This window comes from Struthio camelus, chromosome 3 (genome assembly GCF_040807025.1).
Source record: "Struthio camelus isolate bStrCam1 chromosome 3, bStrCam1.hap1, whole genome shotgun sequence".
NCBI lineage: Eukaryota > Metazoa > Chordata > Aves > Struthioniformes > Struthionidae > Struthio > Struthio camelus.
Genome location: NC_090944.1, coordinates 142,637,525 through 142,655,369, shown reverse-complemented (window position 1 = coordinate 142,655,369; position 17,845 = coordinate 142,637,525). Strand labels below are relative to the sequence as shown.

At 40.4% G+C, this 17,845-nt stretch overlaps 1 protein-coding gene across 11 annotated transcripts; it reads left to right on the top strand.

Moving 5' to 3' along the window:
* Positions 1-1,033: 1,033 nt before the first annotated feature.
* On the top strand, positions 1,034-15,406 carry C1D (C1D nuclear receptor corepressor). 11 transcript variants are annotated; one of them, XM_068940737.1, is made up of 7 exons: positions 1,034-1,165; positions 1,816-1,961; positions 8,248-8,333; positions 10,359-10,505; positions 11,834-11,900; positions 12,370-12,425; positions 14,839-15,406. In XM_068940737.1, exons 2-7 carry the CDS (start codon positions 1,937-1,939, stop codon positions 15,013-15,015), a joined length of 558 nt encoding a protein of 185 aa, XP_068796838.1. In that variant the 5' UTR covers positions 1,034-1,165; positions 1,816-1,936; the 3' UTR covers positions 15,016-15,406. The 11 variants fall into 11 exon arrangements, with proteins under 11 accessions (XP_068796838.1, XP_068796840.1, XP_009685219.1 ...); XM_068940739.1 differs by having other exon boundaries at positions 1,036-1,165; positions 8,248-8,312; XM_068940741.1 differs by having other exon boundaries at positions 1,121-1,165; positions 8,248-8,446.
* Positions 15,407-17,845: the final 2,439 nt, after the last annotated feature.

Sequence of the window (17,845 nt, the reverse complement as noted above, 5' to 3'; positions counted from 1 at the left end):
AAATTGCATTGAAGGATCACAGAAATGTACTGCCGCTAGATAAGGCCTAAATGCACCCCAAACTTCTAGTACTGTTCCCCCCATGAATACATTCCTCTGGCCGCTCTCCCCAGCCTTGTCCTCTCCCTCTCCCTGAGCTGTGAGCCGGCTCAGCACATTCCCTTCAGGCAACCAGCCACAACTTAATCAGCCACATACACTTCTGCGTAACTTATAGTTGAGAACAGGCCCCCTGCAGCCACACTGAACAACTCCACTGATCCTGCCTTCATCTGCCTTGGAGGGGGCAGGCTGCAGACTGCAGTGACAATAAGCTTCAGATGAAACTGTGAGCAGAAGGCAGGCCAAAGAGGTCTCTGGCTAGTAGCTCCATGACTTCTGATGCGGATACCGACTTCTATTTTATTATTTATCAGAATGAAAATCTGTAAAATGTAGATTAAATCTTTGGGAGACACAGATGTGTTTGCACAATCTTCTCGTCAAGAAGCTGTCACACTGGTGAAATAATAATCCATTGTATTTTGAACCCTCCTTTATTTGCTGAAATCTTGAGGAGAAACACTGTGGGAACTGGAACCAATAATGACATCAGAAACCCACCCTCACTCAACAGTGAGGTGCAGACGGGCAACCTGAATCCCAAGCAGATGCAAGCTCGAGATTTCTCAGTAAAAACAAGGGATCTTTCACAGAAAGCACCATACAGAAAGCACCAAAGCCTCCAGCTCTCTAAAGCCGGTTTGTGCCTTCCTTTCTCTAGGACGAAACTGGAAGTGCCTGGGAACGACACACTCTGTCAGAGCCATGCCTGACGTATTCCTCCTCCATCTAAACTAGCTGGCTGCTCAAGAGTATGCTTTCTGCCCTTCAAGAGTGGGTCAAATTCTTTTTGTTCCAGAGGCAAGAGACTATCATTGTTCTGATTCGTGAGATGAGACGTTTTTGGTACATAACTTGTCTTCTGGCTATATACCGTGACTATACGACGTGCTGGGGTAGGCCTACAAGCAGCACCCTCCCCCCACCCCTCGGCGCCCGGCTGCCCTCACACCCAGCGCCTACAGCGCAGACGTCACCGCCGCGGCCCCGCCCCTTTCCCCACGGGGCACTGCGCATGCGCCTCTTCCACGCACAGCGCCCGGGCTGGGCCGCCTGCCCGGAGGTAAGAGTGGCTCCTCATTCGTCATGATCCCTCGTGCGGGGCGGCCTAGGCGTCCCTTCCCCCACCCCCCCGCGGAGGCCCACGCATGGGCTCGTCCACGGTCCCCCCGCCCGGTGGTATGGCTCGGGGTGCCTCGCGCAGCGAGAGGTGCCTGCTCGCCCAACCGCCGGGCTGGGGTGGTTGCGGAGCGCCGCCCGCTGCCGGGCTCGCGCTCCCGCTCCCGCTCCCGCTCCCCGCCCGCGGTGACGGGGAGGGGGGGCGGGGGCTCGTGACGTGGCGGAGGAACGGCGTTTGGGGGGGGGGGAGGGGGCTCGTGACCCAGGGGCGGAATGGCCGTTGGGGGCTCGTGACCCGGCGGTGCAATGGCGGGGGGAGGGATGGTTTAGGCAGCCTTTCTGCTGCTGCTGCTTGCGTTTTTGGTAATTGCCAGCCGGGCGCCGGGGAGGAGCGGCTCCTGTGGGGGTGGTGCAGGCCTGGGAGAGGGAAATACAGCTCTCCCCTCCCTTGGGGTGGGGGTTATAGACGTAATCAGGTCACATCACGTGGGTTTTAAGTGTTTCTTCAGCTACCGAGAGAAATACGTTAGAGGGAGCAAGAGCCTCTTAAAGTGTTTACAAGTCTGTTAACCACCTACGATTTCTCTCTATTAGAAACAGATAAAGGGGTGGTGCTTGCAAAAACAGCTAATGTCAAAGTACAGCTGTGTGCCGTAAGCGTTCATGCCTGGGTCTTCAGAGATACTTAGAGCTCCTTTTGGAAGTTTTGTGACCAATGCGCTTGAGAAGTCACGGGCTAGGTATTGAAAATTTTATGTTTCATCTTTCATGGACTGGTGTTAGAATAGGAAATAGTGGTTGTGAGCCATTGGGAAGTCCTTATTTTGCCATCGTATCCCCTTCACCTGATGTGCATGTGATCAAGGGACCTGTGCGTGGCTTGGGATCTACACTGTGCTTTCAGTGGGTTGTGAGCCAGCGACACAGTCCAAGTTATTCTCTTGTCCCAAATTTTGAATACTCTTCCATGACTTCCTAGAACTAAGGGTCGAGTTGTGTGCAGTACAGACTCACTTAGTGAGCGTTGGCCCAGTTTAGAGCACAACTGATTTAGTTACTCGGGTGAATACAAGATCTGCAGCTAGAGCCATACCTTGAGGATAGTTGTTTTTTAGGCAGTGAAAGGTTAAGCTCCTATTAAAAATCAGTAGCAGTACAGTTGCAGCTGTAGGAGCCTTGAGAACTTGGAAGTACTTGTTGTGAGAAGAGCCTGTTTTTTAAAGAGGTACGGGCCATAGTTGAAATAGTTCAGTAACACTCCTTTGACAGAAAGGCAAGTGATACTTAAAATTATTAAGCAAGAGTACTGTGTAGTAACTTAGATCTCATTATGATCCTCTGACTTTGTCACAGCGTTCTGATTGCAAGCTTAGTTGCTGTTAGCAACTCAGTAAGGCACTGTAACTCAGAAATTAAACTTAAGTTATGCCAGTTAAAAGGCCTCATTTTCAAGACACACAAAAATACAAAGACTTGGCTAATACAAAGACTTGGCTGTGAAATAAATCAAAATTGAAAGGTGTCTGGAATGTTTTCTAGTTTGAAAAATATAACAGTTTTAGTCTAAAATATTTGGATATTGCTAATCCTGTAGCAATATTATCCTTCCTAAAGAAATAAAAGAATTTAATGCAAGGCTATACTCCAAAATATGAGCAACTTGAACATAAAAGTCCTTGTTAGAGGTTATTAGGCTTCCTATGAGAAGTGTGGGTGTTCTGAATAATTTGCGGAAATCGTACAAACTATTTTCATAAGCGCGTTTCTGTTTGAAGTGGTTGTAAGATTTTTAGAATCAGTTCCTCACATGTGCACAGCTGATCTGGTATTTCGTATGTAAACCAGCATTTAGCAAAGGGTTGATTTGTTTGTTTTTAATGGCAGCAGTACAAAAATCATAGGATGTGTATGGAGTGGAATGGTGAACAAAACAGAAAAACATCCATTCCTTTAAATAAATAAGCAGTGCACTGGACTAGTACTGGTCACCGCACCTCCAGGTGGGTACTGCAGAAACAGAGCTGGAGAAGGCAGCACAGAAAGAAGACGCAAAGGTGACTGAAGAGTAACAAGTAGGGCGAAGCTTGATGTTGTTAACTTTAGAGGTGATGTGAACAAGACATGGTAATATGACAAAAGCTTTGAGGTTGCAGACTTTACTGCTCTTGTTTGTAATTAGTTGCTTTTCCCCTTTCTTCCTGCAGGCTTACTGTGGGGTGTTTTGCTGGGCCTCTGGGGCTACAAACTGCTTTTATTTACCTGTTGGCATAGGCAGTGTTCCCCACGTATGGTGTTCTGTATGAACTCCATTTTTCTGTGCTGGGAAGTCTATTGCCGATTTCCCTGCTTCCTGTATTCTCCCTGTTCTTTGTTCTCCCTTCTGTGTCAGGCTGTGGTTACTGCCGTTCCCTTTCTTCCTGTGCCGGACCAGGATGCGATTCCATTCTCCCTACAGTGTTTTCTTATTCCATTTTTTCCCCCTGAGAGAATTCCATGTCCCCGGTCAATTCTTCCTATTATTTCCTCACTTCCGTGTTTTTCCACATCCCTTTTCTTTGTTGATGGTTGTTTGTCTTTTCGTTATCAGTTGTTAAATTCTATTTAGGAGATAGGTAAAGAGAAAAGATTTCCCCCCTCCCCCCCCCACTGTGTTTTCCTCTGCATGAAGATTGTCGGCTGATGCCTAGAGCACAACACTTTGCCATCCCACAGTAATTACATTGCGTCCAACAAATAAATAGGTAAATATACATCTGATAGTTGAACATCAGATGGTCAATTAATAGCAAAAAATAGATTGGGGTTGCTGTTCAAAACAGTAGAGCCCTACCTGAAGCATAAATATAGGAAATTAAATTCCAATAAAAGGAAGTACTACTTCACACACTGTGGAGCTAGTGGCCAAAGGAAACGCATGAGGCCAACAGTTTAAGAGGATTAAAAAAACACCCTGTAGCTATATTTCTGGGTATTTATGGCACTGATACCAATGGATAGTGGTAGCAAAGTTTGGAAGAGGTAGTAAACTCCATGATTCCGGGCATATTTCAGCTGTAGACTGGAGGCATGTTATTTTCTGTTCACTGTGAATTTGGTTGGATGGAAGTATTTAGTACTGGCTTCTGTCATGAATGGAAAAAATACTGGGAATACAGAGATGCTGGGTCTCATCCAGCATGACAGTGTAAGCTCTTTTATGCAAGTTTTGCTGTACAAAAAGTTCTTGCTGGGTTGTTCAGTACAACCAAAAGGCTGTTATATTTTAGAGAACAGTTTAGACTTAGAAATTTAACGTCATTTTAACTGAGCATAGCTCAGTTGAAGACTAAGGCTAACCTACTTGGAATATGAGAGCTTTTACAAAAACCTCCCACCAGGAAGTGTTCTGGACATACCTAAAGACAGCTAGTTTGATCATTGTACTTGCTGACGGACCTACTGACCGATTTGAGCTAGTGTATATTGGATTTGTTCAGGAGAGGAAACGACTGTGTCAGTGAAGACGCAGAATCTAGGACGCCTGATGATACTGCACAGAGAACAAAAAATGTTTTAGGAATCATACACATGAGGTTGAAAGTTTAAATCGAAGCTGGTTTATGTGGATATTGATGGGGCTGCAGTGAGTGTGGGTTGCTTAAGCTACGATGGGGTATCTAATTCCTCATGTGATGTCACCCATGGGCTGAAGTGAAACCGAGCTTCAGAAATATTATCCTCCCCTTTAAAATCTGATCTTTAAGAAAGGGAGAAAAAAAAAAAAACAACCCTTGCAAATCCTCACAGGCTGAAGAGACTTTATGTCGGTGGCTTCTACAAGAGCCTGATGGCTGTGAGCAGTTTTGCAGGGTTCTTAAGTGCACTTTGGGATGCTGACGGGAGCCTAACTTCGAAGGCATTGTTAAAAATGATTGCTTGGCTGTTACCAATCTGTAATTTACTGCGAAGAGTATATTGCAGAACTGTTGTAGCTTGAGTTGGGATATTTTTAAGGGGATCAAGATAAGCCCGTTGGTGCATACTTGGTAGGCTTAATTGCTTTTGCAATGGAAATCTTTTTGTAAACATGATTGTGAGTTGGCATTGCAAGAGCGCTCTGAATAATTGTGCTAGATGTGCTCTCCAGCTGCCCCAAGTTGGCTTGAAGGGCATTAACAGTGAATCAGATCTGTGGGCACAGTGATGGTTAGTAGCTAACTTCATGTATTATACAGCAGTAGTGCTTAGGATCTCTGTCACAGATCAAAGCCTGTTGTACTTGGCAGTTTGCAAACATGAAATAAAATGGATTTCTCTGCCTAAAAGAGGTCTGTAATATAAGGATTTATCATTGTGATTTCTGGTAGCTTTAGCTGTGATAACTTAAGATGCTTGTTGCTCTGCTATCCTATTACTGCAACGGTGAACTACGGTGTAGGAGCAGAAGGGACATGTTCTGCTCCTCTTGCACATCGGCTGTGTTCACTACAGGTTGCGAGTCAGAACTCACAAAGAGGGAAGACTAGGTCAGGGCTGTTCTTTAGGAGCTGGCAGAGGTGGTCTGTAATACTGATGTTGCCAATTCATTTGATTACAATTTCAGAGAATGTTATATTCCCTGACCTAAAAGTTTCGGGTTTGTTTGGTGTTTTCTTTGCATATCTGTAAATACCCATGAAAAGGAGGAAAGTTGATCTATTTTGTTTTCTAAACAACATGAATAAAGATAAGATCTGAGCTCAGCATGAAGACATTGAAGGCTGCCTAGCACTTCAATAGATGAGTTGATGTGAATTCTCAGTGATGCCACGATATTAAGTGGAACAAAGGATGCTAAACTACTTTTGTTTTCTGTTTGCAAGGTGCATGGAGATACCTCACATACTGCATTTTTCGGCTCTGTCTTTTTAGTGTCTGCTGTTGCCGCTTTGATACGTGCATGTAGTGTCCATTACTTACCGCATATGTCTTCAGTAAAATCTCATATAGAAGTACCCAGTGCCTAAACAGAGTTTGTACCTTGCGAGATGACAGATACAGATTTGGTTGAGGGGCAGAGATGGCAAGGAGGGGTTTGTTTTTAAGCCAGCTGGTTAAGGCTGGCAATTACTTCCTAAGCTTTGTGTTAAAGCACAGGATATATTCAGAGATTATTCATAAAGCCACCTGCAAATTGTGCGCTTTCCCTCTTTCCCTTTCTTACCTTTGTACGCCAGTCCCGGCTTGCTTTTGTTGAAATGAGTCTGCAGAGTTCCCTTCTCTCTCCTGAAAGATAAACGTGAAGATGGACAAAGGTTTAATTTTGCTTCCTGTATTGTGCATAATCACCTGTTTTCTGTTTTTATTTAAACTTCCTCAACCCATAATTTAGCTGGATCCTATCTTAGATCAGTAGTCACATTAGCACTATGGCAAACTCTGCTTCTGATTATCACCCAATTAGTCCTTTCTCTATAGTCTGCAGAAGACGACACCTTTTCTCTTTCTCATTCTTTTTATTCATGTTTGTCCTTTGTGTGGCTCATAACGTCCCATCTTTCTCTCCCTTTCCCTTTTGAAGGCTGAGTGTATTCCTTGATCTGGTTTATGCTACGTTGACTGGAGGGAAAACAATATGTTCCTTGTTTTCTAAGCAGAAGTTTACATAAATGTAGTGATGTTTCTGAATAAATGAGAATTACCACCTGTATAAACTAATTTTATGATATTTTTCTTGATCAGACTTAAATGCAATTAATCGGTTTTTCTCATGAAAATAGTTTGGTTTATGACTTATAGTCCTTTTCTTCCTCAAATACTTCTTCCTTGTCCCCCCCGTCCCCCCAGCTGCTTTCCCCCCCAAAACTGCATGACAGTTTTTAAGCTCAGGGTTAAAAGGGAAAGTTGTGTCTGGTAGATTGATGTTATGAAGTCATACCACATTTTTTCATCACTGTTTGTTCGCCTCAGTGTCCTTAATCAAAATAGCCCCTTTTCTCTTCTGTTTTCTGTTTATGGGTTGTGAACTTTCCTTTGCCTTCCCAAAATTAAAGATGGTATAAAGTATTATTATCATGCACACAACCACAAATTATCCCCTCTGTCTGGTTTATCCAGTACTTAATAATGGAAATATTGTCTTATCCTTACTCCCCCCAGTCGTCCCTACTATTAACACTCTTACTCACAAGTAATTTTCATATCCTCACTGATCTGAATATTTGTAATATCCTTAATTTTTTTTTTAAAGTGGGATCTCTGGGGACAAAATGTAGTTGAGAGTCAGCAAATCCAACAAAGAAAACACATATAGTAAAACTCTATTTCAGGAACTGAGTAAGTTTCCACTTGTTCAAAATGCATGGGAAACTATTTGTAGAACGTTGCGATAATTTTGTTTACGGTTTAATAACGTAAGGATTGAGGGTAGTGTTGCCTTTGGATATATATTTACAGAGTCACTGATGTGGTCTTAGTTCTTCCCATCTGTGGCGTTGTCATTCCTCAGGTGTGAATGTGCAGCCTGTGTGTTGATTTTTGGCAAAGAGAGTTTTGCAGAAGACCTGGCATGCATATTTTCTAATGTGGTATAAGTTTATTCTTGTTGGTTTAATGTTATCGAAACTATTTTAGGCTATTCACTGCTGCCTTATTGTTGACATGTGCCAGCACTGTTAACATATCCTTTTCAGAGATTAGTAATGCTGAAACAACAGTCCAATGAAAAGAGAGCGGTCCCTCCACAGCAGGAGTAGGAACTTGCTAGTTCCTGTCGAACAGAAAAGCACAAACGCTCGAGAAGTTACCCCCCTCCCTGAGCGGAGGGAGCAGACTTCTCAGTGAAGGGTACTGTACACGGGTTAACGTGCAGCTTTGTTCTGTTGAGGGCTGATGCGTTTTTCCCATTCCTTGCTACTTGACAGGGACAAGTAAATACTTTGTGATATGAGGGCAGACTTAATTTTTTCTGGTTCATGAGATAGTCTAAAATAATTTTTTCAAATATTGCTGTATTTGTTACCTTTCTCACCATCTGTTTTGCTTTTCTTCCTCTGTCTCATCCTTTAGGTCTAGCCTGGGGTGTAGAAAAGAATGTATGCGTGTTCCAGGCACTGTTCACTGTTGCAACTACAGTAAGATTGCCAAAGTCAGGTGTGAGTAGTAACACATTCCTGCTGCAGGAGTTGGTGTTTTTTCCTGCTCTTGTCAGTTTTGGCTGTCCTGATAGAAGGCGGGAGAAGAGTTGGAATGTATCACTGTGATGGACGTGCGTGAACAAATTAAGACCACAGTAGATTAAGTATTGTAGGTGATGGTAAACATTGGGGATGAGCGTTGGTCTGGATTACATCTCTGCTGCGTGAATAACTATAGTAAACTTCTGTTGACAGACACCTTCCAACCAGGTTTATCTGTATTAACAGCTGGTAAAATCTAGTTTCACCAGTCACTTTGATTATTTTTTCTGCTTTATTACGTGACTAGAAGTTAACAAAAGAGTTGCTGGACTATGACTAAAAAACGCAGGTGGCTGGGGCGGAAGTAAACACAAACGATGTTGTCATTAATGGCAGAGATAATTGTATTGATGTTTTACCTTCTGTGGGCAGCTTCTTGCAAGTTCAGCTCAGCTTTCTTGCTTAGGTATGCTGCAGCTGACTGAAATGGCATATACATATGTGAATTCATGTGCTAGGGTGGGGAGGGGACAGTCAACCCACTAAGGGTTAGTGCTACCCCACTAAGGGGTAGCATTGCAGTTCTGCACTCAATCTGAAAAACAGCTCTGACCAGTGTGAAAGGTCAAGCAGCTGAACAGAATTATAATTCTAAACCATGCAAACAGCAGCAGTGAAACTGGATTTATTAAATAAGTGATCCTATTTTCAGAATCACCCTGGTGTGCTAGCAACTGGAGTTGCTGGCAAGCTTGAGTAGATTAGCTCCACCCTGTCTTTGCTCCCCATCTTCCTCCTGTTTGACCTCTAGAAGACTAAATAAAAAGAAACCTCTCTCACACAAACCATGCTCTTGCTAGGAAAAGATCAAATCTTCATCTAAAACAAACTCCAGTGATGTGACAGCTGTTTGCTGTTTCCTTGCTGTTTATGCTTGCCACGTGCCATGGTGCTCATAGATCAGGTTTTCAAAGTGCAATTTCTCCAACCTGTGTTCCTGCCCTCTGTACTCAGGGGTGGGGTTATCACAGTGTCCTCAAATAGAAGGGACTACAGTGATCCAGGTGCTCCCGCTGTTCTTGATACAGCCCACCGAATGGACAGGAAAAGGATATTTTTCTTCTTTTCCTTACAACATTCAAAAAGTGGTTGCTCCATCAGTTGAAGCTGCAGAAAATAACGTGCCTTTAAGTAACGTTAATTCCTCTCAAATCATATATAGCATATTATCTTGAGGAGTTAAAGATGTCGATTGTAAGCTAACAGCCAGATGTGACGCGGCCACTTCCAGGCCATGGTACCGTGGGTGCTGGAATCGGAAAAGGAGTGCTCTTGGATTTTTCGCATCTTTGCTGATCTCACAGTTACTGTGCATAGAGGTGTCTACAGGATTTTCACAGTATTCTGAAATCCCAGAATAATCTTGGCTTTGTTACGGGTTAGCTATATCATAGACTATAGCACCCCATAGAGAATTCAGAAAACTTGGACACAGGGTTTACAAGAAGCTTCTTGGACCAACTCCTTAAATGTAGGATTGGAAGATAAAACTGACCCTGACGTAACTGGTGCTGCAAAAGCATTTTAAAACTGAAGTCATGTCTGCTCCTAAGACAGACCAAAGCCATATCCCAGTGTTCTGCCTGCTACTTGGTGTAGCTCCTTTTATTGCAATTTATAGAGCACTTGTTTTAAACAAGCAAATAATTTCGTCCTGTCATAGAGCATAAAAGCTAAATACTGTTTTGAGGGTGGCACAAGGCTGGGTACTATCATCATGCCATTTCTAGATCTCCTAGTGCTGTTTTGCACAAGAGTCAGGATGCATCCCTGAAACTGTTTAACAACATGACTGTTGACATTACCTTCTAGAACTCTTTAGAAGTAGGCATTTCTTATTGTGCGTAATGAGTAAATGCTAATACTTCGTATTTTAAAATAGTCTTCTGACTACCTAGAGGGTTAATGAAAATGATTATTAGTTTTGTTCCTTCTTTCCAGATGGAAATGTCTGAAGATGATATCAATATGGAAGAATACCCCACTGAAATTCATGAGTATCTCGCTGCATTTGAAAAATCTCTCGTTTCTGTAGATGAGATGCTGGAGACAATGATGTCTGTTTCCAGGAGTGAGCTGCTCCAAAAGGTAAATCTTACTTTTGACAATGTTTTTGTTATTAATACAGGAGCACCTGGGAACCCTGCCTTAAATAAAGGGGCCTCTTAGGCTAACTCTGAACAGACAACAAATATGACACTTCTTACCCTTGATACCTAATATTTGAAATTCTTACACTTCTAGGATATCCAGAGGGTCTTAGAAACTAAACAATGAAATGTATGCTCTTCCAAGCTGAAAAATGATGATCCTAGCAGTGAGTCATTTAGGTAAAGGGCATTCTAGCTCATTAGCCTTCCTGGAGGTGCATGCTGAACGTTTTTCCAGAATAGATAGCTCATTCACAGTTTTGTCATGGAATTCAGTTTACCCAGGAAGGATGTAAAGGTGAATTGGCATCAGTGAGAACGGATCTTCTGATTCCAGGAGTCTAGACTTGCAGAATTTGGTGCTTGAACAATTGAGCTGCCCCCTCTAGCTATGTTATAAGCAGAAGTCTGTAAAACATGTTTTTTCCGGACATAAAGACAGAGCAAGGTACTGCCTATAGACCTCATGCAAGCCTCTCCATCTTTAACGTTTAGAACTGGACATGTAATTTCTTTCTTTGGAGCAAGAAAAAGCTAAGACTTAGAGAAACTTTTTTTATCCTCTGAGGATTTCTAACACAAATAAATTATGAAGAAAACAGTCCTGACAACACCAGTCTTTTGACAGTATCCATGTTAGAACTAGGGAGCTGTACAATGATGTTATCAGAGTTTCTGGAAATCCTATAGGACTAAAACAATAAATTGACTCTGACAGTCAAGGGGGGAAAAAAAAAAATCTCATTACCTTTCTTCTTCCTTTGCTGTACAGCCCTAAGTATTCCAGCATGCATTGAACACATGATCTGACATGTACAGTGTTCATGTTCATTGATAGTAGCAAACTATACTTATATTTGAACTTCAATCTTTAGGAATTTTTTTTTTTCTTCTGATGATAGCAAAAAACTATTTTGAATTAAGTTTTTGTGGGGGAAAAATAGGCACTTCTTCCTGGCTGTTGGAACAGTAGTCAAAAGAACAATGTGCTAAGAGATTTTGTGCTTTTGGCCATATTGGACTGTGACATTTAACATGAAGCTGGGAAAACGACATGAATACTTGGACAGGAGGAGATCGTTCTGTGATGGCAGGGAAGCAGGCATAGACATGGTCTCAGCGAACTTCTGTTGCAAAAATATGCTTGTTCAATTTGTATTTTTTACAAATATGTTCACACACAATTATAAAACGTGCATACTGCTGAATCTGTGTATGTCTTGCTTAAATGTGGCAGGAAATGATTTTTTTTCCCCTCTATTTTAGTTAGAGCCTCTTGAGCAAGCAAAGCTGGATTTGGTTTCAGCCTATGCCTTAAATTCAATGTTCTGGGGTGAGTATGTGGTAGGAAGAAAATGCAGTATTTATCATGGTCGTTTGAACAGTAGTTTCTAGACAACTGCAAATGTAAAATAATCATATTCCATAGCCAAATAATAAAAAACTTGTAGTTACCCCGAGAACCCAAATTATAGCTCTCCTTAAATCAGGGTAAGTGATGCTGAAGTTCCAAATCAAAAATTGGTAATTACATATTCTGATTTTTATGTACATGCATCAGGTTGTTCCTTTTTTCCTTAGGAGCCTTTTCTATCCTTCTCATAGGGACAGAAAATCTAACCATGTTAGATTGTTAACTGCAATATTTGATCAGAAAAAGTTGCAGTAGTTTCAAATGTTATGCGGTACGGGTAACTTATTAATGGTGTTATGTGGAAACTACAGTCTGCCTATGTGACTGATTGTTTGGGCCCTCAGTCATCACAGCCTTCAATTCAATAAAACATGTTTTCTTCTCGTAGTGTACTTGGCTACTCAGGGAATCAATCCAAAGGAGCATCCAGTGAAACAAGAACTGGTAAGGTTCTTGCCATCTTTGCATTGCAACATTGTACTTACTCAGGACACTTAACTCTTGTATAAGTAAACACATATTTAAATCTGCATTTAAAAATGGATGTGTTGCCATACTAGCCCACATACACTGCGTAGTGTTATATAAATGTCTATTCATATAGCCTGCTGGGTTCTCTAAATTAAGAAAGTCATATTTTTAGTTCCGAACAATACTGTTTAAAGCAAAGTTGTAGAGCCTGCTGAAATTGGAAAAGAACAAAAAGATAAATGGTGTCATCTTACCTTTCCTTTTCCCCACCTTTGTTTGAGAACTGGATTCTGAACAGAGCAGCTTTTCACTTGTGTCTGTTGAACAGAAAAATGTTACACGTCTGATAATAATTTATAACTTCCAGTATGGTGTTTTTTCTTATAAATACATGGAATCATGTTAATCTCTGAGGCTGCCTTTTCTTACTTTTGTATGACTCTAAAAGTGTAGTGTGCTTGATTTACTAGCAAAGATGGGAAAGAGCTCCCCTCCCCCTTCCAAGTCCTCCATTAATTCATTTTCTCAGCAGTAAAGAATCCAGTTCAGCAACAAAGCTAAAAGCTTTTTTGGCACCAGTTGTATGTGTATTGTCCAGTAATTCTGCATTAGTGACATATTTACAACCTATAATAAATCTTTTAGGTTTGTCTTTATATTCCATTTAGACGCATGGCTACAGTATAGAAGGTATGCTATCTTGAAAATTCTGCTGACTTTAAATGATCTGATGTTTTTTTTTTTTTAAGCCTGAATTAAAAATAGAAATCAAAACTTAATAGCAGCCCATTTTAATTCCTATATAAATGAAAATATTAAATCTGGGCAATTGTAAAATACTTAGCCTAAACGTAATCCTTATATAACTAGGGGGAAGAAAGATAGGGCTGAAAAATGTGTAAAGCTAGTCTGAATTACAAAAGTACTTCTATTTTTAATTCTGTGAGTTTTTCAGTAGTCTAGGCTGTACTAAAAAATAGATCAGTTAATATTTCATGAGGTTTCAGTTTCTTGCTTGTCCTAATATTATATAGTATCTGAATATTGTGTTAGCTATACCAAAAATAAACTATATCTCATCTGCTTTGGATATTTTATGGTATTTTACTTCACAATTGCCAGTGGCTTTATCTCTGAAGAGTGAATGAATTGTCGTAGGCTAGATGCTTATCCAGTTCTTTTTTCCTTTTATATGTATCAAGGTGAATGAATGCATGTCGCTTCCTTTTAAGAGCAACATGATATTTTTATTATTCCTGTGGAAGAGGCTTAAAAAAGACTGCTCTGTTGCAATTTCTTTGTTTTTAGAATGGCCGTTCTTGTGTACATACAGGGAATGCATGGGGATTCAAACTGTATTAATGAAACTCACATTGAAGCCATCAGAGTTCATTTCTTTTGTCATGTTGTTGATGTTCCTGTCAGCTCTTTTATCCGATGTTGATACATGTAGGTTTGCTATCTGTTTTCATTAGCCATCTCAGTCAAACCAAAGAAATACTATAGCATATCATGATTTCAGACACCGTAAAGCTCTCCTAGTTAAAGCTATCTTTTTGATATGGAAAAAGTGGCCAACATTTTGGAAATTGCTTATAAGCAATTGCTTACAGTTGCTTATAAGGGTGACTATAGAGAAGAAGAAAAATCAATTCTGTAGTTAGGTCTCACTACTTAAGTTTCATATTCAAAAAGTGTCAATGGCTCTGAGAAGTGTGTGGGTTACATATTACCAACATGCGCTTAGTTATATCAGTATCCATATCTGTTTCGTTAATCCACATTTATAATTCAGGTATCAGATAAAGCACTATATATGCGTAGTTGCATGCTTAATGCTTATAACGTCTTCGATTTTGTTACAGATGCTTTTTGGTTTTGCTTGGATATGCTGCTGGCGTTTTTTTTTTTTGGTTTTGTTTTGGGTTTTTTTGGTTTTGTTTTGGTTTTAAAGACAAACATGTTCTTCTATAAATATTTCAAATATCCATTGAAATAACTGTGAGTTCCTTTTGCCATCTTTATTTAGGCCAAACTCCAAACTGAGTTAACTATTTCGCTTTTTTTAATTTTGCAAGTTAAGAACAATTCTCTTGGCTCACTGTAAATTAGATGAAGTCCTATAGAGATGGAGACTCTACATATTCTTAAGACAGTGGATGTTGTACAGATATTAGTGCAGTAATTACCTGTGATGGAAAAATCTAAAAGGGAAGCCTCAAGTTTGCAAAGAGCTTCTCATAAATTTAACTGAAATCTTTAAATTCAGATACTATTTTTCTGTGCATAATAGAAATATGCAGCAGTGTGGCAAACTCATTGATTTTGTTTTAGCGGCAATCTTGGGAGAACAATATGAAATACATTGCACTTTTTTTCTTTCTAGGAGAGAATAAGAACGTACATGAACAAGGTCAAAGAAATAGCAGACAAGAAAAAAGCATCCAAACTTGATAAAGGAGCAGCTTCTAGATTTGTAAGAAACGCGCTCTGGGATCCAAACCCTGAAAATGAAACCATCTCCAAAACTCCCGCTAAAGCGAAAAAGAGAAAGATGGACTGAATTTTTATATGAATCAGAGTGACTAGAATTTTTTAAACGTGTTTCATACACTATATGCGTCTTGTAGAGGTGCAGTATAGCAACGTTTTGATTAGGTTATACTGAAAACACTTTTACAGGTCTGTATTTTGTCCAGAACACTGGTCACTGAGGTCATCACATTATATGTATATCTGAAAGTGCTTTTTGATGCTAGAAAATTAACACTTCATTCTCCAATTGATAATGAATATCTTGCTGATAACATATAGTAGGTCTGTTTTGCCTAAGAGTTTCTTTTCTGTAATGCCTAAGCATTTTCTGTAATGCTTAAGAATTTTTTTTACTGATGAACGATTGACAAAATTTTTACATGTATTTAATATCCTAAATATTAAAGCAGTATCAAACAGTGCTATCCAGTCTGTGTTCTTTATATAAGAGCCATGTTTGCTTTTTTTCATAACATTGTTGCATGAAATGCTGTATTTGTAGAGCTGGGTAAGACTTGCTCACTCTGTTAAACAGTTTCCTTTTCAGCTTCTGAGCTTAAATGCAAGCCATATATACCCTTACTTCTGTTGCCTTTGAGAAAACAGAGCTTCAAGGACCACAAGAAAATAGCCAGAATTCCACTCTAATCCCCTGTGTCTAGTCAGTGGAAAGAGCACATACCTCTGAAGGGTGATCTATAGGGCCAAAACAAAGGAGCAGTTAGGAAATAAAACATGCAGGAAATCTGTTGGAATTTTGGCTGACTGTACTTATCCCTTGCTGTTGGCACTAATAAGATGGAGAAATGTGCTCTGAGGTGAGGGGAATGCGATCATCCATTGTTATCCCCAATGAGGGTTTCAGAAATAGCATTCTCTGGTGCAGTAGGAACTACTATTCTGTGTTGCAAATACTCCATTTGTTTTCCTCAAAAATGTGAGGCTTTGTCATTTAGGCGAGGAGGTGCGTTAGTTTCTTGGAGAGACCCCCCCCCTCCCCACTTTAAGTACACTGCAAATCAAAATTCAAGTATCAAACCAAAAGCTGTCTAGCAGTTAGCAATGCCCTAACTAATTATGAAGAAAAGATAAACAGTTTAGTTCACCAGAATACGGTATGGGTACCAATCTGCAAACAAGCTTGGGAAATGTAACTAGTGTGAAAGATCTAGACCATACTAAATCGTTAATTTATAGTTTAATAAATTCGTTACGTCTATAATACCACAAGTTGAATGATCTGCAATGGACTAGTCCTGATGAGGTGCTAAAATGAAGATTCATCATTGGCAACTCAAAAATACATATTTAAAGGTAAACAATAAATGGACAAGTTCACTAAAAATAATCATTGTGCATCTCTGGAAACTTTTCCAGTGATAGGAATGAATTTACACATTTCTGTTTAATAAACTCCTTGAACAAATAGTAATTCCTTCGGTCCAACTAAAAAAAATCTTGCACGTGTAATGTTCACATAAGCGCATAACTTTGCTGCTGCAAACTGCAGGACTGCTCACATGAAGTATGCATGTGAAAGGCCCATAAACATTTGCCAGATGAAAGCTAAAATGGAGAACGCCTCTTTCCTATGTGTTAATGTCACACTTACGCTTAACAAAAGTGCTGTTAGAAGTCTTTTTCTTAGACTTCAGGTTAAACCTGAGAAACCTGACAGGTGTTCGTGACCACAGGCAGTAGTACTGTTGTAAAGCAAATCTTGGGAGTGCTCAGTTGGTTTGGACAGAGTTTATTGGGAAGTCTGTGCATCCTGTCATGTACACTTTGAACATGATGCTGCAAATGATGGCTTCTGACTATTATAAACGGACTTCTAGATTTTGCATGGATATAGAGGTCTGCATGTGCAAAGCTTTGTGTTTGAAATGTCAGTCTCAAAACTATCAAGTTTTACTTCTGTGTGAGATGGCAGATCGTCGTATAAGAAGCAGAGGTCTGCACAGACCTGGGCTGATGCGCACATGTTGGATCACTTAACAGTTGTCCCTAGTTAATCCCTGCATTAAAAAAGCAGCCTCTGAACTAACAGGGAAGACAACAGGGTAAAAGCAGTCTGAAGTGGCACAAAAAGCATTTGTGTATAGATGTTCTGGAAGGTAAGGTCTTAAACTTCTAGAGGCGAGGCCTTGTCTTGAAGAAACAAGTAGCTCAGCATACGTTTTACGCACAGGGCTGGTCCATTAAAACAGAGTTGCAGGATGCTTCCATTGCATTATTCTCCTCTTATGCTGCAGTCATAACCTTTGTTTTAAAAGGATAATTTCTAAAAAGGACCATAATTCAGTGTCCAGTAAAGTACACATTGCACTGGTAAATGTTTACGCAAGACTAATTTGAGGCTATTAAGAGTACAGAGGTAGCAGTCAGTCTTTGGTATAATTAACTATATATGGGTAGTTGGCATTTGTTGTAGGGCAGTTGATATGTACGTAACAAATACAACTTGGTAAAATTTTAAGGCTTGTAACTTCAGTGTGGTTGTTTTGGTAATTAAGGCTGGGTTTGTGGCTTTTCTTTTTTTAATAACAAGAAAATAACCCAGACAAATCCCCCACAAACTGGAGAGCGACACCATGTGCGTGTTGTTCAATAACAGTCCTGTTAGAAAGAGGCTTGAAATACAAGATCATGAGTGCTAACTGCTTTTTATTTTTATTACTGAAGTGTTTTTGGAACATCTAGACTTCAAGATAGGTGTTTAACTTTACTGAGGGCTCCAGTATGAAGTAACTTGACCAAAGATTGTTAGTGCAAGTTCCTCCCTGGAAAAGCTACGTGAGTACTGGAATGAAAAATACCTCACAACTTTCCTGTCTCAAAATGGGAGATCGTTGATA